Source organism: Oenanthe melanoleuca, chromosome 4, assembly GCF_029582105.1.
Source record: "Oenanthe melanoleuca isolate GR-GAL-2019-014 chromosome 4, OMel1.0, whole genome shotgun sequence".
Taxonomy (NCBI): domain Eukaryota; kingdom Metazoa; phylum Chordata; class Aves; order Passeriformes; family Muscicapidae; genus Oenanthe; species Oenanthe melanoleuca.
In genome coordinates this window covers 14489179-14515149 of record NC_079337.1, presented here as the reverse complement: position 1 = coordinate 14515149, position 25971 = coordinate 14489179, and the positions used below count along the sequence as shown (strand labels likewise).

The 25971-nt window shown below is 42.4% G+C and overlaps 1 protein-coding gene across 7 annotated transcripts in view; it reads left to right on the top strand.

Moving 5' to 3' along the window:
* Positions 1 to 25971, top strand: part of ARHGAP24 (Rho GTPase activating protein 24) — a 180395-nt gene that overhangs the window by 129553 nt on the left and 24871 nt on the right. For 6 of the 7 annotated variants that reach the window (XM_056489934.1, XM_056489935.1, XM_056489937.1 and 3 more), the window contains one exon: positions 20430 to 20552. In XM_056489934.1, coding sequence (XP_056345909.1) covers positions 20430 to 20552 — 123 coding nt within the window. Of the gene's footprint in view, positions 1 to 20429; positions 20553 to 23564; positions 24699 to 25971 lie in introns of those variants that run through there. The other variant, XM_056489939.1, reaches the window with a different exon arrangement.

Genomic DNA, 25971 nt, shown 5'->3' with positions numbered 1-25971 from the left:
GAGAATAAGTGGTATGACAACATTGTGTGGGATCCGGCCCCTGTTATGAAAATAGTGGATTAAGTAATTGTCTGTGGTTAATGAATGCAGCTTGGTTAGCTGGGATTAGTCCAGAGAGAAGTGCAGTGAAAATGCCTAACCCTGGTCAATTGGGTATCCTGGAAGGTCCTTCTTAAAGGGTTACAAATTTCAGTTTAAATTAAGAAATGCATTGGAATACATTTCAGGGATAGATACTCAACCAGTTATTTAAGAAAATGTTGTAATTAATACTTAAGAAGTGGAATAAACTCCACCATGGTTGATGTGAGTTTTAGAGGCACAGAGCATCAGATACAAGCCTTGAGTATCCTGAATTCCCTGCGCAGTAATGGCACATGGGCAGCAGAGCACAGCCTGGCTGTTGGCAGGGCTCATTCTACCCTTACTGTCCCTGTCCTGCTTCTCAGGGCAGCAGGAGACAGAGGGGGGTCACAAAGTAGAGTTTGTGTGGTGCAGACATGAGGGATGGATCAGTTGCCTGGTCTCCAGCCCTGGTTTCCCAGGATTCATGCACTGAAATCGGCTCGACACTACACAGGTGCTTCTAGCAGGAGGAGGGTTTTCTGGAGCAGGTCTTGACACAGTGTGTAAATTGAGTGGAACTGCAAGAGCTGGCTGCAGTCTTGTCTCTGACTGCTGGATTCATTCTCATAGTTAAATTCATTTTTACAGGTGATAAAAACCAAAAATCTGTTAATCTCTCACAAAGACCAAATGAAAAGGACTGCAGTGTCTTCCATAAAATAGAAAATGAAAGATAGTTTGAGTAATGTTTTTTCTTCTAGTATATTCAGTTGTGCATTCTTTCATGACATGATTACCATTGACATCAGTAGCTGTTTGGGAAATAAACAGGAATGAGATTTACATTTTTATCATAAGTGAAAAATCAGCTTGCAAAAGCCTACTATGAATTGTTTGGACAAGTTTACTTGTCCAACTGTCCCTACTGTTCTCAGTGGAAATATTCCAAACTTGCACTTCATATTGGGGTTAGAATTGGCTGGTTACTTCTTGTGTAGTCCCATAATATATATGTCATCTTATGCAATACAAAAAAAGTCTTGATGCAAAAACACATTTCTATTTATATGTTCTAATCAATGAAACAGTGATGTCTGAGGTGAAATAAGCAGCTTAAAGTCAAGGGCTGGTGGAAGCCAATACAAATCCCTGTAGTGAAATTAGGGATTTAGTTTGCTATAGACTGATGTACAGGAGGGAAAATACTGTCACCTACCCAGAGTTGGTAAGACACATAATGAATTTATGCTTATTGCTGTTAATGGATGTCCTGAAAATTCTGTGTCTTGCATCTGGCTCCTGCAGTCTATTTAGCACATGAGGTTGTTAGAGAGGGAATTTATTTGTTCAGGAGCAGATTAATCCCCAGCACCTCTTTAAGCAGCTGGGACAAATTCTTGGCAAGTCTCAAACTGAAGAGGAGCACCCTGGGCAGCCTCTGTGAGCATGGTGTGGGGACTGGGTCACAGGGTCAGTGCCTGCAGGTTGTGGTGACTTCTGTGCCCCACTGATTATTGCTGTTGTTTCTGTGCAGTACTTCGGGATTTCCATCCCCAGTTCCCCACGTTGCAGTGTAGCATCACTGCAGTCTCTGGTTCCTGGGGGTTTGTCTTTTTTTTTTTTTTTTTTTTTTTTAACTTGAAATATCCCCATGTTGTTGTGGTTGTCAACCTAGACAGGTTCTCTGTGCCCAGTTTTATGTTCACAGACTTTATAAGCATCACTTGGGACCTGCTTTTCCTCTTCCTCTGAGGCTGCGGATGCTGCTACCAGGTCTCACTCAGTTGGTCAGTGATTTTGGAAACCTCAGGTGCCTCCTTTGCTCTCCCATGCTGTGTTTCAGTCCTGGCTGTGCTTTCAAGGGGAGTGCAAGGACCTAGATCTGGTTAAGGGCACAGAAACAAGTCTCAGTCCACTGCTTCTGGGTGGGTACAGCCTGCTGGAGTCCTCAAGTCTGTCCTTCAGGAAGCACTGGGGTCTAAATGCCATTTATTCCCGGTGCATGTGGAGCCAGATGCTTATCTTCCTGTGGTACATACCTGAGGCTTTTGTTCTCCCAGGAGAAATTAATGCTGCTCCTGATAAGTGTGGCTCCCTCCTGTTGTGTGGCCATGCACCCCACCAGCCAGGGGGGAGTCAGGAGCTGTGTTGATTCCCTAGCTCAGCTTTCCTGTTCAAACTGGATCCTGAAGCTGGGAACAGAATGGAGGTTCCCACTAGGCAACTGAGCTTTGAATGCCTCCACTGCTGCCCACTCAGGGAGACATGGAGAGCTGCTGAGTCAGCTCTTTGCAAGATTTGCCATTATTTTTAGGAGTCTGTAATTTCATTGATTTTTCTGATGGAAGAGTTATGTTTTGGATTTACTTGGAATTTCTGTTGTTTTTTGAGACTCTTTGTTTCTATTTTATGAATCGAATAATTGTTCACATTGAATTTCAAGCACAGACTGCTTGTGTATGGTGTGTTTACAGGATTTTCAGCAGAGCATTTAGGCTGAGAACAGCTCCATGACCATATGCAGTATGCAGTACTTTCAGAAGGCAGCAGTTTTATATCAATAACCATCACATGTGCCTTGCAAACTGGTGTGTCAGTAAATTTCTGTTCTTGTGGTAGGCCAGTGAAAAGTCTGTGCTTACTTGATGGGGTAAATTCTGCTTGACTTGCTCTCTGTAACCTCACAGACCACTCATGGAGCTTACTTTGATCAGCAGTTAAAGCAGCTCCTTCTTTTCTAAGTAGTCACAAACAATGAAATATTCACAGACCTTTTCATTAAATATCTCTGATTATCTTGGGCCATTTGCAGATCACATGATAGAGAAGTACAGAAATTGTGTGCAGTAAAGGCTGTACTGCACATCTGTGTAGCAACCTTTTTTTCCAGTGCACTGAACTTCTGGTAGTGCCATGGGGAAAACTGTACTGCCTACAGCAGTGTGTAAATGCAGGGTATGGAAAGGGCAGTGTATGTCTTGGGTAAATGTACCCAAATGTCATCACCAGGTGGACAGGATTTCAATATACTTATTCATCACACTGTCATCTGAAATTTTATTAAGCTAATTTTCTACGTTTTGATGAGTCTTTCGTAAATTTCTAGTGCAGTGAAGCTTCTGGGTCCTGGCATCCACAAATGGACAATAAATTACTGGTTCTAAAAACCTGGCTGTGGCACTTGTCTGTTTCTCCAGTATCTCTTCCAAAACAGCTCTCTGAACATTTTTTTGCTTTATGGAGTCCGTGGGCAGGATCAGGAACTCCTTGATGCTTAAAATAACATTTCAGGGACTAAAGATAGAGGAAGTGGATTTGGGTATAGAAAACATGTTTGCTTGTTTTTAAAGAAAGTGTCTCTACACTTGCCCAGTTGAGAAAATGCAAGGTTTTCTTTCAGAATTGAGCTTTCTTCCTCCCTTCCCTGAGTGCATCCTGGGAACAATTTCAATGTGGTTTGTCCTCAGAGAGGATTTGCTTTTTTAAGTGGTTGGCTCCTGCAAATCCCACAGTCTCCCTCAACTTGCTCCTTTCTACAATAAGGGTTTTAGCTTCCACCAGATACTGTATGCACTGGGATAACTTCTTTGGATAGCATTTCATTCCTTGAAAAAACCCAAATGCACACACACCAACAAGATACCCACCAAAGATATTTTTGGTGATAGCTACATTTCAGTTCCCAGATGTATGCCATAACCCCAGAATGAAGTTCCTCACTTCACTCAGCTGAAGTGCTGCACCTCACCCTCTCACTGCTGAGAATGTTCGGTTGAATGTGTGGTTGGTGGTACAAATGACACCAACCTGCCAGTTTCTCTGTAGCCCTGTATATTGGGGTAGGATTAGCAGTTTATCCCAAGTGTAGTCTGGAAGCATAGCTCTTCTCTAATGGAATTGGATATGGGTAGCCCAGCACTGGAACCAGACACTAAGGCTGGAATGGCAAGTGACCCTAGTGATAGGATGGAATGCAGACAGCTGATTTGAAGATGTAGCCTTTCATTAATTAACTCTTGCAAATTTACTCTTGTGAATTTACCATTGGATTGTTTTTCTGTGTGCAGGCAAGATTTTCCTTTGTGCAGTGACAGTACTTCTGTCTCGCCATGTTAAGTGTCCTTCCAACTAATCAGATACCCATGCTGGGAATGAGATAAGATGTGATTCTGTTTTGACTGCCTCCAAGGTCAGAGCTGTTGTTTGCATGGCTTCAAGCAGATTTAGTAGGCTGCTGATATCCAGGTCTGTCTTCTTTTGATGATAAGCCTCCTTTGTCCCTTGAAAGGGAGGGGAGACACATGAGAGGCCAACTGCAAAGAAGCATGTGTCTTGCAAGGCACTGCAGGTGAATTCTATGGCCATCAGAGCAAAAAGCTGTGGAGCTGCCTGAAAGACTGCTTGTGACCTAAGCCACAGGCAGCACACAGTAGTAGTGCATTTTGAGCAGTGTTTCCCTGTTCCCATGTGTGAACCAGCCAGGGTCTCTCTGAGAGCTACACATCCAGATTGGACATGAGCAAGGGCCAAGGTGAGCTGTTTGCAAGGTATGCAGAGCTTCCTGTGGTGTTCTGGAGTTGTGGTAAGCTGTGCTGTGATGGTGATGGGAAGTGGTGGGGGCAACCCATCTTCTGGAGGGAGCCAGGTTCAGCTGGGGACCCTGGCAGGTGACAACAGGCAGTCTGTTCCATGGCTGAACTAGCAGAGGTGACACATCTGTGTCTTCTGCAGTAGGGTGGGTAGCAGCTAAAGGGCTCTCTTGGCACATACCAGTACACATCAGCTGAGCTGGCTGAGCACAGCCTGCTCTAGGACGGCTCTGAAGTGCTCTGCAGAAATGTCCTGCTGGGACTTCTTTTTCAGTGCCTTTAGAGGGAGGCCACATGCAAGAAATCCAGGTGAGAATTACCATCTCCTGGAGGTCTGGGCTGGCTCTTCCTGCAGCAGTCTCTGGGGGAAATCTAACAGACACCAGCCTCTGACACAGCAGGTTCAGTGCCCAGCTGGGGTTTTTTTCCAGTTGTATGCTTAAATACTGATGGGAGCTTAAGTGGTTCTTTTGCCATCTCTGAGAACAGACAAGCTGTCTGGGAGGATCAGTTTTGTTTGGTAGTGTCCCAGAGAAACTCAGTTTGCTTTGTAAACAAACTCTTGTCCAGAGGTTTTACTGAGGCAGCATGCAGCTGCTTCCATAGGCTTGAAGCCTTATTTTAAAGCTTAGCAAAAGCAAATAAATGGATGTGTTGGTCAGCTGTGCCTGTGTTGTAGCTGTCCCACACCAGCAGACAGGGAGATGAAATGTTTCATGCAGGCTTGTGTGTACACTGAATTTGCTGATTAAGTGGAGCTTTGTGAGGCTAATGTGACTGTAGCACCTTGGGATGTGCAGTGGCAGTGTGCTGCTGTGTAGGTGGTAGTGCTGTACCTTTTACAGTGAGGTGGCACATTATTTTTATATACATTTGATATATTTTTCTATAATTATGACTGGCACAGTTACCTGATGAGCAGATCTCTTCCTGAGCTGGTGTGATTTACGGAGTGGTAAGGGAGGTTTTTTGTGCTGCATTGCTGAAAGGAGATGCTCCTCTCCAGTTTCAGCATGGTGCCTCTCTCCTCTCCTGATGCTGCATGGATGGGCTGTGTGCATCTCTTGGTCCTTCTGTGAGATGTGGGGTTCTGTCATGTCATGGGAGGGTGAATGAACCTGTTCCACATGTGCTGCAGTTTGGTTGTTAGATTTCAAAATGCTTCTTTCAGCCTGGGAAAAGTAATGCACTAGCAAAGTCAAAGGAAGGGAATGTTGTAAATTGTTGGGTTTATAGGATACCTGAGGGAAATGGAGCAAAGCCAATTTATTGTTGGTTGGCTGTTCACATGTATTTATCTGGAGGGTTGATCCAGGGTCATCCTGGAATTGTTGGAGAATCCCAGGTGCTTTAGGTGTCTGGAGACTAAACAGAAAGTGTCTGAAGTCCTGTTATTACCCACCCCTCCCTTGGCATTTCCAGATGTGTGTCCTTGTCCAGTAAAGCCTTCTTGGAGCTGAAACTTTATCCCCATTATACCATTCCCAGAGGTCACTCCTGAGATCCTATCTTAGCACAAACACAGTCTTTTGTGGCCTCTCTCCACAGGTAATAACCTTTCATTTTATGAGGTACTTCTTCAGATCTGTGAGGTCAGGAGAATTAATCACATTAAAAAAAAAAAAAAAAAAAAAAAAGAAAAGAAAAAAAAAAGGTGGCTATGCCTTGTAAGAAGGCCTCTCATATAAACATGGAAATATAATTCCCCATTTTAGCTAAGAGTTTAATTTTTTCATGAAGAGTTAGGCTTCAGGAGCATTATGTGGTAGGAGACTTTTTGTTATTTATGGCAACTTGGAAGCCTCCAGTTTTGATGTCTGGGTGGATGTGTTGGGATTTCATCCCCCAAACAGGGATCCATTCCTACCCATCCATTCATGTGCAGATAAACACCTTTATTTTGTCACTGCCTACTGGAGCAGAGCTGCTGGTTGTGATACCAGAGTCCTGCTGAGAAGCAGTTACTGAAAGAATTAACCTTTCAGTGACCCAGCCTCTTTGGCAACAAATCTGTCTCCCAGACCTAGGAGTGGGGTATATTTTAGTACAATCATGGAGTTGCCCTAGAAGGTCAAGAGCAGAGATCTGTGAGCTTAGTTACATGGCTAAGCAAAATCTATTTTAGGGAGAAAAGCTATTAAACTGCAGAAATCTTATTAGCAGTCCTAAATGGTAGACCTTGCCATTAGTTTTTTAAATTGCAATCTTGGTATGTTTGAGTTCTTCAGATTTATTTGAGGCATTCTTCTGAGAATTGTGTCTACATGGTAGGAATGCATAGTGACATTTAGTTTAATAAATTGATTCATTACCTCTAGATTTGTTTACCACTCTTAATTGTATCATTATATTTCCACTATCATTTTGAATTAACTTACACTGTCCCCTCAGATCGTGCTGCCATTTTCATTTTCTCTTCCATGGGATGTTGTCTCCTTTATAATTATTTTATCAGCATTTAAATAGTGTTTTATGCCAGAATAATAAACAGAGTAAGGCAGAAGCATTTGTCCCCACTTAGAGTATCTGAAGGTCAGGAAAATGACACAACTTCTCCAAGATTCCTGAGTAAATAAGTACCAAAGAGCTCTGTGACTGTGGAAAACAGGTTCTGCTCTTCTATCTTGTGCCTGATTATTGGAATATTCACATGGCAATTCAGTCCTACACAGCATACTGAGTACTGGGGGAAATGACAACCTGGTTACTGGGGCACAGGGCTGAATCTGTGAGCCTTTGGGACTGTGTTAATCCATTTGTTGATCTGCCAGTGTCCTGCCAGCTGGAACAGAAGTTATTTCTGTAAGTAAGCAGTCCAGGCCCCTAAGAAGGAAGGCTCATGGATTACTGCTGCCAGATGCCTTTCATGGCATTGATAGTTAATCCTTCATTAGAGGAGAAAGCATCATGTTCTTTTATGTAAATGAAGTTTATTTACTCTCTGCATTGCAGTTAGAGAACAGATGAATCCAAATGTCAAAAGGGCCATTTCCCCACTCAGTCTCTATCCAAGGGCTAAAACCTAATTCACTGGGAGTGATTCTGCATGAGAAGTGAGTGTAGTCAGAGGCTGGAAAGAGACAAATCACTGCAGAAAAGGCACTCCCCTGCCACAGCAGACTTAGGGAAGAGCTCCATCCTGCAGCAGGTGAGTGCAGCATTTCTCAGAGCCTGAGTAGCCTGAATACAGGAATGACTTTCCCTGAAGTGCCACAGGGGTGTAGCCAGGTGAGGTTTTGCTTGGCTCACTCAGGTGTGGCTGAGCAGCCTGGCCACAGCCAGCACAGCTCTCACCACAGCCTGGTTCTTGTGTTCTGGACCCTGCATCCCAGGTGGGGATTTTTAACCTGGTTTGAGTTACTTCTTCCCTTAGTCATGCCATTTCTTACTTCATCTGTGGGTACTGTAGCAGCTCCAGGCAGAGAAATGTGGCTTTTTTGTTATTTTTAGCACAGTGTCCTTTGGTCATTCAGCTCAGTTTTCATGCCATTCATTTCAAACAACTCTTTTCTGCTCAGAAAAATCCCCAGCTACTGAGCTGCCAAGCATAAGTTTCTCCCTTTCAGTGCTGTGTAGTCACAGAGTAATTTGTAATGCTGGGCATTGGCTGATGTTGTATTTAATATGTAAGGAACATGATGAGATTAACAGGATGTGACCAGCTGTCGATCTTCAAAAATTAAGTTGTATTAAGTTTTAGTCTCTTTCCCTGTTTAATTAGCCATAATCAACTTGAGTTTTTCTTTTTGTAAGATTTTATTATGGAATAAAAGGTTCTCCTCTGAATTTTGTGCTTTTAACTTGAAAATGTAGCATGTGTGATGGAAAGTGTATTCCTGTTCAGCTTGTGATCAATAAGTGCTTTTACAGTAGAATAATCACAGGAGGCAACACAGAACAGAGTTCCAGGGAATTTACTTAAATTCTTGAACATTCAAAGTGACTTTGTATCCAATTTACTTTCTTGACAGTTTGGCAAGTGTCAAGGGGGAAGTATGTTTGCAGAGGATCACAGAGATGTTTTGAAGAGGAATTCTTTGAAAGGAAGTGAAATTTGCAGTGCGGGCACCAGCACATGGCTGGGTCTCATCTAAGCATCCTCTTTCAAGTGTTTTCCTTTGCTCTCCTTCATTTTTCATTTTGAAAACCTAAGCAGATGCTGGTACCTAGGAAAACACTTCTGCATCCCCCAGCCCTGGCTGAGCAGCCCTTCAGAGAAGGGTTTGATGAGACTGGTTGCACTCCGTGTCTGTGTAGAAACAAGGACATCCCCAATCCACAGGATGTTCTAAGGCTGCTGTATGCCAGTATTTCCCATTGGACAAGGTACAATTAGAATTGGAATTTAACTCTGTGGGAGTGCATAAAACAGTAGCCAACTAAATGTTTGATTTTTTTTTAGAGAGGAAACTGCAAGAGGAAAGTGGTTTTGAGCTGGGTGCTAATTGCTGTGTGTCTGATAGATTAACCACAAACTTTGATGAGGTTCTGTGGCACACAGAAGAAGCAACTCTGCTTTCAGTATAATGGGGAACTTCTCTTTGCCTGGCAGCTGCTGGCTGTATCATAAAATACTTGTGGAAATAAAGTGCTGTGTCAGGCTTACCTGGGATTTCTGCTCAGCTCCTGGGAGTGCAGCTGTGCCTCTAGTGGGGCTGTGCTACCTAAAACCACAGTGTTTTTGAAGTTGGCCTCCCTCTCTCTCTCTGTGGTGAGTGCCTGGGTACACTCCAGAGAGACTCAGCAGTTCAGCTTGGATAAGCATCAGAGTCTGTGTCCCTGTCAGAAGACTTAATGTGGGAAACCTTACAAGAGCTGGCTCTCACCCAGACTTTGTGATTCTTGCCAGTTCTAGCTGTGCCACTGATACTGAGAGTCTTTCTAAGATACCAGAGTCACCTTTCCAAAAAATCACTCAGGATTTGGCAACTTTCATGTACAACGTGAGATCCTACAGTTCTCTCTATATTTTGAATAGGTGATAAATCTTGGTGATGAGTTTAGTAATCTCACTGGCAAATATTCCTCTCTTACTGACTTCTATCTTATCATACTTTTTTTCTGTTCCTGTTCTTGTAAAAGTATCTTCTGCCATATATACTGTATGATTTAGGGACAGCTGCTTGCTATGTCCATGTTTAGCACACTTAACAAAAAAATATTCCATACTCTTCATATAGAAATAACATCCTCAGTGAATAGTAACCTGTCATTGAATGGATTACCTTTCTTTTGAATGTTTAAACTCAGTCTAAGCATAAGGCAGAATTTTTAAGAATCTGCCATAAGTTGGCATTCAAGTTTTGTAGATTCTAACATAGCTAGAGAACCTTGTTAAACTTCAGTGAAATCTCTTTGTCTAGCTCCTAGCTAACATTAGCATGCTCTTCTATTGTTCTGTGAGGACATGAGAAAGTTGTAGCAGCTTCTATAGAGCAGCCTTAGTTTGCAGTGCACATGGTGGTTATCAACAGTAAACTTTTCAAAGGAGAGCTGATGATAGTTAAATTCCTGTCTCCTGTTTTGTCAGTGGTAGGTATTTGTATGTCACTGTTAGGTCCTTATCCCAAGCTTATAACTTTCTCTGGGTTAAAGCTCTGTGTTTCTTGAGAGGGCAGTGATTACTTGGAGGATAGGTGCTATCTCTTTGGTATTAGCAAATGTCTGCTGAGTGTGTGGTTTTGTTGGTTAATGCATTGTTGTTGTCCAGGCTGTCAGTGGTGGATTTTTGTTGCCTTTCCCATTATCAGACTTGGAATCCCTTTACTGATGCACAGAAATTTGCCAATAATTGTGTACCAAAATCAGAAATGCCTGCTGGTAACGTCTCAGGTTTGTCATGACTTTACCATAAGAAGTCGTTTGTTTCTTTCCTACTAGAAAAATCAAGCATCTTGAATAACTTTTTCTGCTTAATTGAAGATTACTTCATAGGTCTACTGATATTTCTTAACAAGTAAATGGTTTGTAGATACTCAGTGTGTAATGTCCCTTAAAAAAAGAGTAGTGCAAAGTACACTGGTTTCCTCCTTGCAAGCACTTTCTGTTAGTGCACTCTGCCAGAAATGAGACCCAAATGATTTTTGTGTGAAAAAACCTTTCTGTGGTATATGGGCTCCAGCTGTCAAGGCAAAGGTATAGACCTACCCAGAGGAAGAAGTAAATTCACTCTGGAATCCTTCTGTGCTCATTAATGAGAGGGGAAATGCAGTGTCCATATTATGGACATGTCTGTGTCATAAATATAGCAGAACAAGGCTGAAATGAGGTTTCTGTTCATCCTGCTCTATTGCAAGGTATGGAGATGTACAGAACACTAAGCTCTGCTTGTGTTTTGCAGATAACTGGTATTTGATGGCTCTTTCCACATGAAAGCTGTGCTGGAATCTTGACATTTCAGAGGCTGAAATATCTAAAGGACTGGAGAGTTAAGCTGATAATTTATTAAGCGGCACACTTTTGTTTGAGTCAATATTGACTTGATATCCCAAAATAGTGCTAAGAGGAACAGTGTTCCTGGAGATGGTTGGTTTTAGATAAGCTGTGGAACAAATGTCCTGAACTGATGACCAAAAACTCCTGCTACTTTAGATAAGCAAGGTTGTCTTATGCTGAGACTTAACACTCTGTTAGGTAATTTGTTTTGGCATATGTCAATTAGCCCACATGCTTTCTTGAATAACTTATTCTTGATTTATTTACTGAACTGCTAAAACATGAATTTACATTATTGAATATGTGATGCTTCAATAAAATTACATGTATGCATAATATATATTTGCTCATTTAGGATATTTGCATCCTTTTGGTTTTGTGTCTATGCCACAAAGAGCTATTATTTTTATCTGTGATTGAATTTGAAGTCAGATATGAGCTAAAAGGACTGGCTGCTCTCTGGAGAAATGAAGTATTTTTGTGTTTAGGTCTAAATCAGTGCAGGCTAGAAAGCACCATGTCGAGAAGCAGGGAGGAGTATGGTCAGTTCTTGAAGGAGAAAGGAAACTGCTTTTCTTGGAAGCTCTTGGAAAGACATCATCTTTTCTGTCTGTTTACAAAATAATTGTCTGTAAAATTAGAAAGCATGCAGTCAATGTTTTCTGTGTTTGGGGCAGATCACTCTTTATGAAACAGAATTTTAAAGACTGCCTCAAGTTATGGCTTAGCCACAATTCACTGTCCTGGGATACTGGATGGTAATCTCCTGATGAAAGTTCTTTTTGGCTGGCCTCTCTGACGAAATGCCACTTGAATTTAGCTGTTTTGAACTGACTTAATTCCCCATAATTCCCCACCTTGTGCTGTGCACACAAGAGCATGTTTTGACTGATAAAAGAGCATCTCAATTTTTATCTGCTGAAGGCTCAGGACATTTCATATTCATGAGGAACGGAGAGCTTAATGAATGGATGCTGAGAGCTGGAGAGCTTAATGAGTAAATGCTGAGAGCTGAAGTGAGCATGTGCTTTGAATGTTGTTCTTGTTAGTCTCTGAGGACAACCTTGCTCTGACATGCTGGCTTTGCAGCCTGAAGTTCACATGCCATTGTATATATGGGTAAGTCCTGCCAGTCCCGGGGTGAATTTACACTTGAGGACTTCCATTCAGGTATCGATCCTTCCTTTCTTAAAATCATCAGAAGTTTTAATTTCCTGCTAGATCAAATGCCATACAAATATGTGCTGTGGACCTGACCTTTCAGAAAAATCCATTTCAGGGTGAGTGTTTGCACTTCAGTGCAATTCATGATGAGAGGCTGAAGAGCAAAGAAAGAGTTCAGTAGCGCAGGGCAGTCATTTCCCCAGCAGCAAAAGCTCCAGGATCTTGTTTTTTTCCCAAAACAGTCAAATTTTTTCCCAGAACTATTGGAGTCCTAGCAGTCAAATTAGTTTGAAGCATTTTGTACATGTTTGACTATGACTACACCAGCAAATGCATGGGACTTTTCACCCTCTTTCCTTAGAAGCAGAGATATGTTTGCAGAGACTTCCTCTAAAATCAGCCTGGAGATCAGCCAAATTTCAAATAACAGAATGATCATTTTGGTGTCCAACTTGGGATACTTCAAAGAAGGTTCTCTCAAATGACAGTAGTTTATCTTCAAGATGTGTCATGTAGGGCAGAGAAAATAAGTTTCTGTAATAATTTGAATTTATGATTTTCTCTTAGAATAAATTAGTTACAACAGGTAACAGTGACATCATCCACAAGCTCTTGCACTACCACTACTATTTAACATTATGTGACCTTCAAACTCCTCCCTTCACAGATGATTGAAATCCTCATGTTCTTCTTCCTCTGCTGTTTATTCTAGGAGGTCCCAAACAAGTTCTGCCATCTGATAGGAGCAAAGCTATTGTTCACAAAGCAAATCTCTCTTGTCTCTGTCCCCAGGAGCCCTGACAATTTGATATCTTTTGTGTGTACAAGTTTTAACTAAAAAAGCCACAGTAGGTTTTTAATAGTTTGTGGCAGTAGGCAAAACTCTGCTTCCTTTGTACTTTTTTCAGCTCAAAATTTCAGAGGAGAGCTCTTTATGGTTGAAGTTTTGAAAACAGGGCACTGTAACAGCACTGTACATTTATATAGACAAGTGTGGCATGCAATGTTGTTTGTTTTTTTTGTTTTTTTTTTTTTCCTCTTACTGAATCAATATTTTATGTCTCAAGTCCTAGTAGAAATGAAGGATATAGAGGAGTGGATTGCTTACAGCCAGTCTCCGGGCTTTTGTTTATTTATGCTTTTCCCATCTTTCTATAAAAAAAAAAAAAAGGCCCACTTGAAATTCCATTTCAGGAGGCAATGTGTGCTCAGGGGCTGGTAAAGTGTAGGGCTGTGATGGGGTCCACACAGATTGATGGACTTCTATTAAAACCTGTAAACAAACTGCTCTCTGTGGTGTGCCCTGAGCAAGAAGAGATATGAGATTTTTTTTCAGGTGAGAATGGCACTGGAAAAGGGCAAGATATGAAAGTGAACTGTGTTGGCACCAAGATCTTAGAGACAGGAAGGGTAGGACAAACAGACTCTATAAAATAGGTACCGCTTGGGATCTGTGGCTGAGGATAAGGTGGAGGACTGTGAAATCTGTTTGAAGCATAGCAGAAGTTCAAATTAGGAATAAAGGAAGGGCAGCAGAAGTAGGGGGGAGGAATGAGACATGCCTGAAAAGATTAAAGGACTCTGAAAAAATTGGAGCTCTTGTATTGTGCAAAGGATGGTTTGAATTCACATCTCTTTTCCTCTTTAATGATCTCTTTCTCACACAATTATAGCTGCTGATGAGCAAGCATCACAGTTCTTTGCTCAGGTATTTAAGCAATAATTACAGCTAAGCAACTGCAAAATGCTTAAATAAGGCACTGCTTTTAGGCTTTTGTACAAAACACTATAAACTTACAGACTGATGGTGCTGCGGTTGTAGCCCTGCAGCACAGGAGAGACCTACCTGTACAGAGTGCTCATTGTGTTACACACGAGGAATTCATTTCCTGAGCCTGCTTTCAGCCTGGTTCAGTGCTTCATGGAAACAGCTCGCTCTGTTGAAAAAGCCCTGCTGTCTTGCAGGCATTCTGCAAGTGGGGAAATTGTGCTAGAGCACAATGCCCACCAGGGAATGTGCTTGTTAGCAATCTTTTGCCACTTAGCACTTAAATTAGGCTTCAGCTTTTATGTTGAAAAGTTAATATGTCCCCTTCAAAAAAATACACCCATAGTTTAGAACACTGCTGTTGCAGATCATTAATGCAAAAGATTGGCTGGATATGAGCAAGATCAAAGTATTTAAAAAGCAGTATCCTCATTACTGACTTTTTCACAGTTACTTGATTCCCTTTCTAGGAAAATGCGTTAATTCTTTGTGAAGAGAGAAATTTAATAGGGCACCTGATGTGTTTTGCTAGCAAAAAACAGTGATTTTGATAGCTCTGCGTTTCAAAGCTGAGATTTCTCAGTAATGATGGCATCAGTCAGTTAAAGCACAAGTGTTTTTCCAGCCGCATTTTTGTCCTGTAGATGACTAAGCGACCTTGAGCCAAACAATTACAGCAGATAGAGCAGGGCAGTCCTGGGAAATTGTAAATGGAATTGTAGTTTGTAGATCTCCCTCAACCTGATCTATTACCTGTCATTGAGGCTTTAAAGGTAATGCAACCATGTAGTATTTTGATGACATGAGTTTTTGCATGATCATTAAGAACTTGGTTGCCCAGACTTTCTTTTTTGTAGTAAAGAGGGCAGTGACTTGAACTTAGGCTATGTACTCCTTTCTTCATTCTCAGATGAACTAAGAGGGAAGGCTGTAAATTCTTGGTCAAGTTTTACAGAGTCAAGAAGAACAGAACCAATTACCAGGCATATGCAGAATAAAGAAGCTTTTTAGAATTATAAATAAACAAAAACACAGAAAAAAGCCCAAACACAGAGAGAGCAAGTTTCAAGCAGCTTTGTCTCTTTTGGTTTTCAAATTGTTCATGTGAGATGCAGCAGTTGCTCAGCCTTCAACACAGATTGTCACTTACTATGAAGAGAAGTTCTCAATGAATCCTGGACCCAACAGGACATTAAAATCTCATTAAAATAGCTCCTTGGTTTGTCTTTGCTCAGCCTATGCTCTGACCAAGCTTTTTGCAGATAGGTTTTTCTGCTGTCCCTGCTGGGATGAACATAAAACATTTTAGTGTTTAAACTCATTTACCAGTTCGATGGCAGTTTAAAGGATAAATTGTCCCATATCAGCTCAATGCAGGAGCCCAAATCATCCTTGAAAGAAGCCATGTGTGATTTTTGTCACACTCAAGGTGCACAGGGTTCATGAACAGAAGGAGTGACCAGCTGAATAGTTCTTACATTCCATTAAAGTTGGGCATGAGGATAAGTTTAACAGCTACAGTGGAGTTCCCTGTCTCACTTGAGGATGGATGGATCCCATGGTTTCCAGCTTTGTATATGGAAGACAAATGTGGATTTGAGCTGTAGCACATCAGTGTGTCAAGTTTTACTATCAAGGTTGGATGACCAAAATTCCTGAAGAGGTTTTATTAGGAAAAAAGGAAAATTAAGTTGTTCATCTTGTTCTCTGGTACTCAATCTCCACAATTTGCTGAATGATTTCTCAGATTAAAATGTCTGCATACAAATGTTTTAAAATGAAAGTTGATGAAGAAAATCTAGGTGGATTTTTCTAGAGACACAGATTAAGTATGTCAATTAGTGTGCAGTTTATTTGTAATGAAGGGAAAAATTTAAGAGCACAAAGTGTAGTGCAAGAGCCATGAATTTTATCATAATTAATGGTGTTTTGCTTGTGAAGGAATACTAACTGGAGTCCTGATCAGGAATGATAAGTCACACAGTCTTATCATCCACCTGAACAGAAAAGAGTGTGCTGTGAGGTGGTGAGTAGCCAGGAGTCTCTGTTTTAGTACCATATGGAGGTGCATTTAGTGCATTCATCTGCAATATCAGAAGGCTAAAATTTTACTATTTAGTGTTTTCCTGAGGAGACAAATATAAAGCATCCAAGCAGGAGAATGTTTCTTAAGAAAACTCAGTGAGTTCTGTTATAAGGCCAGTCTGCCCTTCATATTCATTCAGTTCCCAAGCTGAAGAGAGTATGAGTTTCAGAAACTGTGGCTCATAGAAATGCACTGGGGAGTATGAAATGGTTTCACTTTGAAATTGGTCCCAAATTTGTTTGTTTGTTTGATTTTTGGGGTTTTTTTTTCTTTCTTTTGTTTTGTTTTGTATTGTTTAGATTGTGAATGTTCTTCTGAGGTTGGCCATGACATTCTCAGCTCAGAAAAATCGGATTAATCCTAGTTTTTTGATGTTCCTCCTGGGAGAAAATTCTGTCTTAAACAGTTGGTATGAATTTAATCCTTTCACATTCCATTCTCAAGAAATGCTGTTCACAGGAAAGGCAAGATACTTTTAAAAGGACAAAGGCAATACGTGGTGCAGAGTTCAGCTTGGGTACATCCAGGTAAAGGAGAGGTGTTGGCTTAGACAGGAAGAGTCTGCAAAGTAGTAGAAACACCTTTCAGGAGTGAATGCCAGATGTCTGTGCCATTTCCTTCAGCAGATGGGCAATAAGGAGTGCTTGAGGAAACAGCCCCCCCTGCAATGCAGTCCCTGCTCCCAGTGCCTCTGTGAGTGTGAGCTGTGGTGCTGCACCACCAGCGCAGCCTGGTGCTTCTCCTTCCCCCTGCAGAGTGGATCCCTGCAGGAACTGGCTCTCCATACTGTAGCTGGAGTTTTGGATTGTTTGTTGTTCCTTTTTTCTGGATGCTGGCAGGAGTTTGTAAAATCCCTTGCTGGTACTGGGGGTGCCAGCAGCATCAGTGTGTGGGTCACCAAGCCCCTGAGCAGGCAGGACAGAGCACTGGGCACCGGGATGGGTGATATGGATAGATTCCTTCAGTAAATAACGGTTCATTTCTGCCACTGCCAAGAAAATAAAGTGGATTATGGTCTGGTGAGAGGTGCAGGAGTAACATTATGTGATGGTACATTGTAGTTCTGAGACTCCAAACAGTGTAGATCCAATTACTTTTGGCTGTTTCCAGAGGCTGGAATGTGCAGGGTATACACATTCAGTTGTGCAAACAGCAGTTTTTCACCTCAAACATGCCAGAGTCAGCTTCTTTGGTCAGGTGGTCTGGCTTCTGCTCCTTCCAGCTCCTGTGACACCTGCAAAATAACAAAGGAAAAAGTGGAGCTCATATTCCAGCCCCTTGAGCTGCTGTTCACAACCAGGCCACATCACACAGACATAGGCTTAGGCATTTCTTGGACTGGGAGTGCAGGCATGGAAATTTGATGAGGCATAATCTGAAGCTAGAAAATGATATAGATAAAATAGGACATGGTTTGCACACGGAAAAGAGTATGGATTCACATCTGCAATGTGACTTCATGCTGAACACCATTTTCAAGTTGATGTTCTTAATGCTGATTTTTGGAGATTGTAATGTACTCATGCTTCATTGTAATCATAACGAAAGTATTAAAAGGAAAAAAAGAGTGGAAGTGGATATTCCAAACAATGTCTTTCACAAGTGTCCTGCAGGCCTACTGAAGTTTCAGAAAGGTGCTAATTCTATTTTTGTTTTTCTGATATTTCTTATCTGACTTTTGTCCCAAATCATGGTCATTTCTTCTTGTCTCATGTTGTAAATTTTGCATTTAAAATACATTCTCACTAAAAATTAATATTTGAAGTAAAACACAAATCCAAGTGCTATTGTGTCCCAAAAAAAGTCTTTTAATGAGGCTTTAGTTAATAAATGATATCTACATTAACATAAAGTAGGAGAACCCTGCAAGATCCAATACTGCATTGTGAAAGAAAGGGGTATGAATTACAAAGTAGATCCAAAATTGCTATAAAATGATGACGTTCTTTTTATTAGGAAAGCTTCATTTTCTCCTAACAAGGTAATATAACTAAACATTATGCTTCCCTTCTCTGCAAAATCAGGCTGATTGTGTATTGGCTCACTGGGTGTTTACCTGAGCTGAAGTACTGCTCTGGAATTTACACTGTAAATAAACTAGCTAGACTCCAGGCATTAATGCACTCTATCTGGAGAACACCCTCCAATTTGTCATAACATGATAACTTGGTAAATACTACATCATCTGCTAAGCAAGTATTACATAATGTGTTGTATTTAAATATGCAGGCTATTAAAAGAATATGGCAGCACCTGAGAGGACCATCACATGTCATATTTTTTGTTGTCTCTGTGCTGAAAAAATCAAGTTTCCACTTTTTTTTTTTTTTAAATTCCTTGATCTGATGTTTATGCATGTTTTTGGGTTGGTTTTTTTTTTTGTGTGTGGCACCTTGCAGGATCCTAGTCCACTGAAATGAAAAGGAGCTACAGTTCAATATGATAAGAAAAATAATTTTTTCAGATTTTATAAGTCACAGAAAGGATGCAATTGTGGTGCATTATTTTTCTCTATACTGTATTTATTCTATTATATTTAATAGCTGTGAGAATATATTGCAGTTTTATGCTTCTATCCTTATTTTTTGGTCTTTTTAGGGTGAGAATTCTAGATGATGTGTAAAATAGGCCTTTTGAAGTAGGCTTAAGATGCCATGTCTCCTGTTTGTCCTTGAATGAAAGATCTGCCCTTGTTGTGGTCAGAATGGCTATGTTAAAGGTAAAAATGGGGAGCAAATTGCCAGTGCCAGACTGTGTGTTTTCTGCAGGGCAGGGTTGATTGGAGTGCTGAGATCTGGTATTCTGGTGCTTCCCTGTCCCCATACCCTTATTCTCCGTGGTAAAAAGGATGGAACAGCACAGAAGTAAGACCCATGATTAGTACTTATCTTGGGCTAGTCACTGAAAAGATTTAAAAAAAAAAAAAACCCTTGATATTTCTCTAGTATTGACACTTAACATAGGTTCATCCTTACTATATCTTAGAAAAAAACAACCCCATTGTTCTTTAGACTTTTGAACTGTGGTATGGTCTAAAATGTACTGTAATTCAGGTTGTTGCATTATTTGTTTGTTGCCTTTTTGGGGAACATGGCATGTGAATGGCTGAGTTTTGACCGTAGAAAACTGAAATCTCTGTTTACCTCAAAGTTAAAATTTAAGTTTTGAATAATGATGCAATCTTTAAGAATAAATCTTCAGTGGAATCTGCCAATGTCTGGCTTTTGAATTCGGCAATTTTCAGTTAAGTCCCTTTTACAGTTGTGTGTCCTAGTTCTGTAAAGCGTGGTCTACAGGAGTAGATTAATTCAGAATACTTGTGCCAGGATTTTCTAGTCCTTAAGAGATTTCTCTTTTAAAACCTATCTGTTTCAGTGCCCAGCACTAAGCATGGCACTCTTCCAGGAGCAGTATTCCTGCTGTAATGAGCAGAGGTATTTACTTTAGATATCACTAGGATAAAAAATGGGAATGTAAGAAGGTGGAAAGGTGTGAATATGGGACTGACAGGATTTTTAGGTGCATTTGTGTGTGGAGTACTCGTGTACGCCCTTGGCTCAGTGAAAGGGTGTCAAAATGCCACTTTTTCTGGAAGGGTTTGGCATTCTGCAGTGCTGGAAAGGTGATTTGAATCCTCAGTGCCCTTTCACTAACATGGTACCTTTTAGAATGGAGATGAAACAGTACTGCATGTCTGAAACTGTGGAGCTGTGGCAAGCCAAGTTCTGGTTTTGACCTCCTTAGTGTGGACTCATCCTTTAAAGAAAAGATAAAAAGGCAGTGTGTTCCCTTTTAATCTAATCCTCATCAGACCTGTCCAAGGCAGTGGGCTGTACCGTGTCATCTGCCTTCTCCTTAGGGAGTCACAGCAGCACTGGGGTGTATCAAGTGTTACTGCCTTCAGTGTGGCACAGTGTGTTCCTGAAAATAAGAATGGAGTCATCCCCACTTGTTCAAAGCACCCTTATCAGTCTCTGCATTTATTCTCTGCATCGTGGTACAGTAACTGCTGTGAAATTTCCAGTGTGTGTATCAAGTTACAGATTAGTGCAGGCCCCTGCGGTTCTTGGAACAGCATGGGGCTGTTTTTGTTTACTGATGACATTTATCCTCTCATTTCCTTTTGGAAGCATGACAGCTTCTCACTGTCTCATGGGGAACATATTACAGGACCTTCTTTTCACGCCATGGCTGACAGCAAGCACTGCCCTGCACAGTGTCCATGTCTGCTGTGGAGCTGGTTCTCCAGCAGTCAGACTGGCAGGAGCTTGGCTGGGCACAGAAGCAGAAGGTTTCTAAGTGCAGTTCTCTTTTCTTGCAGGAGGAGACCGAGAGCGGATGACAGCTAACCATGAGACCTACCTCCTCATGGCGAGCACGCAGAATGACATGGAGGACTGGGTGAAATCCATCCGCAGGGTTATATGGGCACCCTTTGGAGGAGGTGAGTCACTGGGGGAGCGTGCAGTGCTCACAAACACTCACAGGGGTTCTCCTGGGATCTCCGAGTCCCAGCCAGAATTTTGAAGTAAAGAGGAGAATGGTCTAGATCGTTCCAGAAAAGTGGAGTAACCATGTTTCTATGCAGAGGGATCACTTAAAGGACTTTGAACTGTCTGGAATCACTTCCCTTGATGAGGACAGCTCTTGATAGTGTGAGGGGAAATTCTCACAGAAGATTGGTCTTGTATGAAATTGGCTTTCCTGCAGGGAGAGGCAGGGTAATTCCTTTGGTCACCAGCTGAAAAACCATCCATGGTGTTTCTTAAATGCCTGTTCGAAAAGCTGTCAGCAATTTTCCTGCCAGTGACAGCTAAGACCAGTAATAGTGTTATATGAAGCTGTGCCTCAGAATATTAGCACTAACAGTGTGGGAATTTGACTGGCATCTCCAATGATTTTAGTAGTACTGGACCAAAAATTTATTGTTGGGAGTCTAGCTGCCTTTTTAAAAAGCTCTCTTATGCTGAATGGGCTGCAAATTATTGTAATAATTTTCATCATTACTATTCTGGTGATAATATCTGTATTATAATACACTTGCACAAAATGTCTGCATGTTAGTCAGTGTGTTCCTTGGAGCTCTCAAATCTATAAGTCTGAGGACAAAAATCTTTTCCTACAGTGGAAGATCACCTGTATTGCAGCAAATTATTCTTGTCTGCAAGTTGCTGGAAAAAAGTAAGGAGGGCAAGATTGTCTGTGCTGTTTCACAATCAAGAAGTGCAGTTACCACTGAAAACTCTTATTGCTGACTTCTTTCTCTTGGCTCCTGGGTAGAACAGAGGAAGGAGGAGGGAGAGACTAATGGACATTTAAAAGAAAACTTCCCTTTTAAGCCACTCATCTTCCTTTGTGCTTTATTCAGGTCACACAGTATTTAGGAGAGGACTGTGGCCTCACTGGTGGGCTGCACTGAGGGACTTGGTCAGCTAGGGCCTGCATTCTGAAACATGACTGCCTTCTCCTTGGCTTCCCCTGGGGAAGTGTGCCTGGAAAAGATGGTGCAAAGCAGTTGTGTCACTGGCATCGGGCCCTTTATGTTAAATAAATAGCACTGTCCTGAATCTGGGAATGTAGGTCTTAGAAAAAAAACAACAAACCATACCAAAGAAACCCAAAACTCACAAAGTGGAAGGTTTGTCTTAAAAGAACTACTACAAGTATATGGAGTTGATTTGGGGAAGGGAAGGTACGAGTAGCACAGTCTTCTGTAATTAGGCTAGGTAAGAAACTTGGGGTTTTATATAGCACAAATGTTACCCATCCCCAGCTTTCTCTTCAGAAAATAGGCCTTGTGTTGAGCTCCTCAGCATTCTCCTGTTCCAGTCCAGTGGCAGCATAAGCTGCTGTGGCAGTAATAATTTTGGAGGCTTAGCAGAAGTGGATTTTTCAGGGAGTATCTTTGTGGATTTTTGGCTTCCTGCACCACAGTATCTTTCTGTGGCAGATAATAGGGAAGGGCAGCCTTGCTGTTCTTCTGCAAGTGGAGGTGTCCCTGCTTGTCACAGGCAGGGAGCTGCGATTAGGTGAAACTAAATTCTAGCCCAAGTCAATGAACAGGGCTACAAATAGAAACCAAATCTCTCAAGTCCTGACCCTCTGCTTTCTTCACCAGCTCCTCATTTGCTTTTATAGGGCAAGAGCTATTTCTGATTTGCAGCTGGGAATCCTTCCAGCCACCAAGAAAATTCTCAGGACACCATCATTGTTGTAGCAATGTTTAATGCCAGTTACTGAGGGAAGCACCTCACTGAGGATTTTGCTTGCTGTTTTACATAAAACTAGAGGGGTGCAATCCTTGCATTGCCTTTTCAATCCATTTGCAGTTAAAACACTTTGAAGTATGTTCTTATTTTTCTCTTTGGGTTTCTTGAGCAAGTATACTGATTCAGGGTTGTTTGTATTGGGAAGCAAACAGTTAACTCCTTGGAAAATGCAAAAATGGCTGGAATATAATTTAGGGTGTAGTGTTCATGGAGAAAGTTTGACTGTGATAACAAGGCAAAGGCAGTATCATGGGATGTGTCACCATTAAGAACCAAGTTTCCAACATGTCCCCCATTTTATTAACTACTTGATAGTCAGAGCTATCTTAACAAGGATAAATAATTCCTGTTAACTGTTCTGTAATTACAAATGACCAGACACACTCGTATTTTTATTATCCCTTGCTATGTGGATGTTGCTACAGCTGCTGCAACAGTCTGACTCTTCTTAAGACAGCCACTTGTGACTTAAGATGTCTTAAGAGCCTGCCTTTATGATCTCTAGCTGCTGAAGTTAAAAATTGTTTTACATATTATAATAGGTGTAAAAAAGGTAGAGGAAAGTTGCAATCACATGATGATGACTAGCCAGTAACAAGTAATTACTTGCAACCCATAATTATTTCAGACAGCTAATTAATCAAAACACTAGTTTGATATCAGCTTCCTGAATTTCAGTACTTAATGGTAAACCACAATAGCCTGCTGTCACACAAGTCAAGTGCCACTTTGAGTAACATGTGAATTTTCTGGTTCTTTTAAGCATTGTAAGTAAGCTGTGTGTATGTGCAACGGATGTGTACAAGCCTTGCTGAGCCACTAATATTTAAAGTTTGTCTGGCAGTGGGAGAGGACTCCTGGTACCAGAGCGAGGAGCTCTGTAAATGATTAACTGTGTCATTAAACTATTATTTGTTAACCCGTGCTAGAAGGAGAAGGTGGGAGGGGGGCAGGTGGGAATCTGCTAAGCTCATCAGAAACAGGTTGTTTTTTGCACCAGAGGAATAAGGTGACTGTGGAAAGAAAAATCTGAAAGGGAAAAGAAATGTAAATGAGGCAGGGCATGTAATGCCTGTTTGCACATGAAATTCCCTTCCTGATTAGATTAAAAAGGCAATATTTTACAGAGCCTGCAACTAAGGGGGGGAGGGAGGAGGCGAGAAGAAGGAGCATGAGCATTTTAGCAGGGGCACTAGTGTAAGGTCTGGCACCTCCTGCAGGAGCCAGGCACAGCCTGCTGGCTTTCCCAGCCGCCGCACATGACAGGCACAGCCTGAAGTCAACCCAAAGTCACCCGAGGAGACACAAACCTGCGCTGCGGCTGCCGCGCCGCGTCCCGCCCGCACCTGCTGCACGCAGGCGGGGAGCAGCACGGCCCCGCTGCCAGCCCCGCTGCCGGCCCCGCTGCCGGCCCCGCTGCCAGCCCTGCCCCGGGGCCGCCAGAGCATCCCCCGCTGCGGGCACGGATTCCTCAGCCGCTCCCGGGATCCTGCCGGCAAGGATGCGCCGCTGCCGCATCTGACGCGCCTCTCCCCGGAGAGCTCCTGCTAGTTGGAAGGCAGTGAAACAGGCGAGGAGCCCGTGAGAGCATCGCACGAGGAGCTGGCTCTGTGAAAGGACTTTTGAGAGGAGTGTGCTATGGACAAAGCCTTTCGGGCGAAGGGACTGTTATTTTTGCTTCTCGGTTGCAGAAATTAAGGGTGCCAGCGAGGAGTGTTGTATCCTGAAGGATTCTTCCGTGGCCTTTTTGGTATTGTTCTGCTCTTTCTCCTTGCACACCACACAGTGCTGAGCTTTTGCTGTGGAATTAGAGTCTCTGCCACTCAGCCTCCTGTTTCAGCCGGGAGGAAGAGGTCTTTCTCTCCCTGCATTCTGTTTGAGTGGAAAATACATCTTTTTGCTGAAACTCTTTTGTTGTGACATTGCATAATAGGCAGTTGTCTTACTGCAGGAAATAAAAGAAACGAAAGGAAATAGACGGAAGGAAATTGTTCCCCAAAGCAAAACTGAAGCAGAGAAGAGAACATCAAAATCGTTTCAAGCCCTACCCAAGATCTAGAAGACCACAAATCTCCTAGCTCCAGAGGAAAATACACTCTGACAAATAAAACTCCTCAGCAGTCAGTAGCGATGAGTAATCGTGGTGTTCTGTCTGGATGCTGCTGGTGAAGGAGAGCTCTGGAGGGACGTGGGGGCTCTGGCCTGTATGATGCCTGAAGACAGAAATGCAGGAGTCCGCAGCCCAGGTGCCTTAGCAGCAGCTCCCTTCATTCCCAAAACTACTTACCGGAGAATTAAGCGGTGCTTTAGTTTCCGCAAAGGTAGGTCTGCTCTGCTGCTGTGTTCTGCTGTGCTGCTGAAGCCATGGCTGCTGAGAAGTCAAGGGGGCTCTGTGTGCAGGGGCAGAGGAGAGCACCGAAACAAAAGGCATGAAACAATGCCGATGCCAACATTCCACCAATGATTTATTTACTCCTTTGTTCATTTGTTTGTAGCTGGCCAGTGGATATTGTCTCCTCTACATAACAGCCCATGAATGCAGGAGTGAGGTGGAATGAGACAAGATTATTGCAGTGCCTCTGAGCAGAATTGAGTGAGAACACTGAGGGAATCAGACCTGTGATGCTCTGAGTTGCCTATTTGGCAGAACATCCAGAAAAAGAGTTTATATTTGCATTTTGTCTGTGTGGGGGGAGGGAGGGAAGGAGAAGAGAGGTGGCAAAGCAAAGTGATAAATGTTCATCTGTGCAGAAGCTTGAGTCCTTGATTTCGGAGGTTTTTGGTGAAGTGTAGCTCTACAATGCACTGTTCTGGTGCATGGGCTGCATTGCCATTTCATCGTGCTGCCCTGCAGCCTGCATTTGCCTTTTCACCTGCGGCATAGAGAGGTTTATAGCCAGTTCTGTTTTGCATTGCACATACTCCTCTTGAAGCAGAGAATGGAAATACTTGGGGTAGGAGGGCAAAGAGGAGGCTGGATGTCATAATATGTCAGCTGAAAGCACTGGAGGGGAAACACATGTCTGAGACAGAGAGACAGTGAGTGATAGTAAGGTACTAGGGCATTTGGGATGGATGAGGAGAAACTGTGTCCATGGCAAGGACAAAAACTTTGTGTGGGGGAGGAAGAGGAGGGAGGATATTAGTGCTGTTTTAAAAGCTCTGCTGGACTGAGAAATCCAAGTGAAAGGGCTAAATTGTCATGTTTTTCTGAAGCGTGAGAAATAATTTTAAATTACACAAATTCTTATTTGTATATATATTCTGTCACCTTCTTCTGCTGCTCCTTCCTCCACTTGCCCTTTTGCAGGACCGTGCAGCTGTGCTCCCAAGGCTCAGCAGCAGTGTAGTGACATCATTGCTTTCGAGGGCTGGCGAGCAGGCAGTCAGGGGCGATGTCATGGAAGGAAGGATCACAGCCAGCGAGGGGCTCGCTGCAGAACTGCTGCAGACATCAGTATCACCTGCAGCTGAGGTGGCACTGGGATCTGTTTGCCCCCTGTACCCCCCTCCCCAAGGCCCTTGGCTGCTGGAGTTCAGTCCTGCTGGAAGCTGGCCAGGAGGATGTGCATGTGTATTGCATTTCAAGGTGTC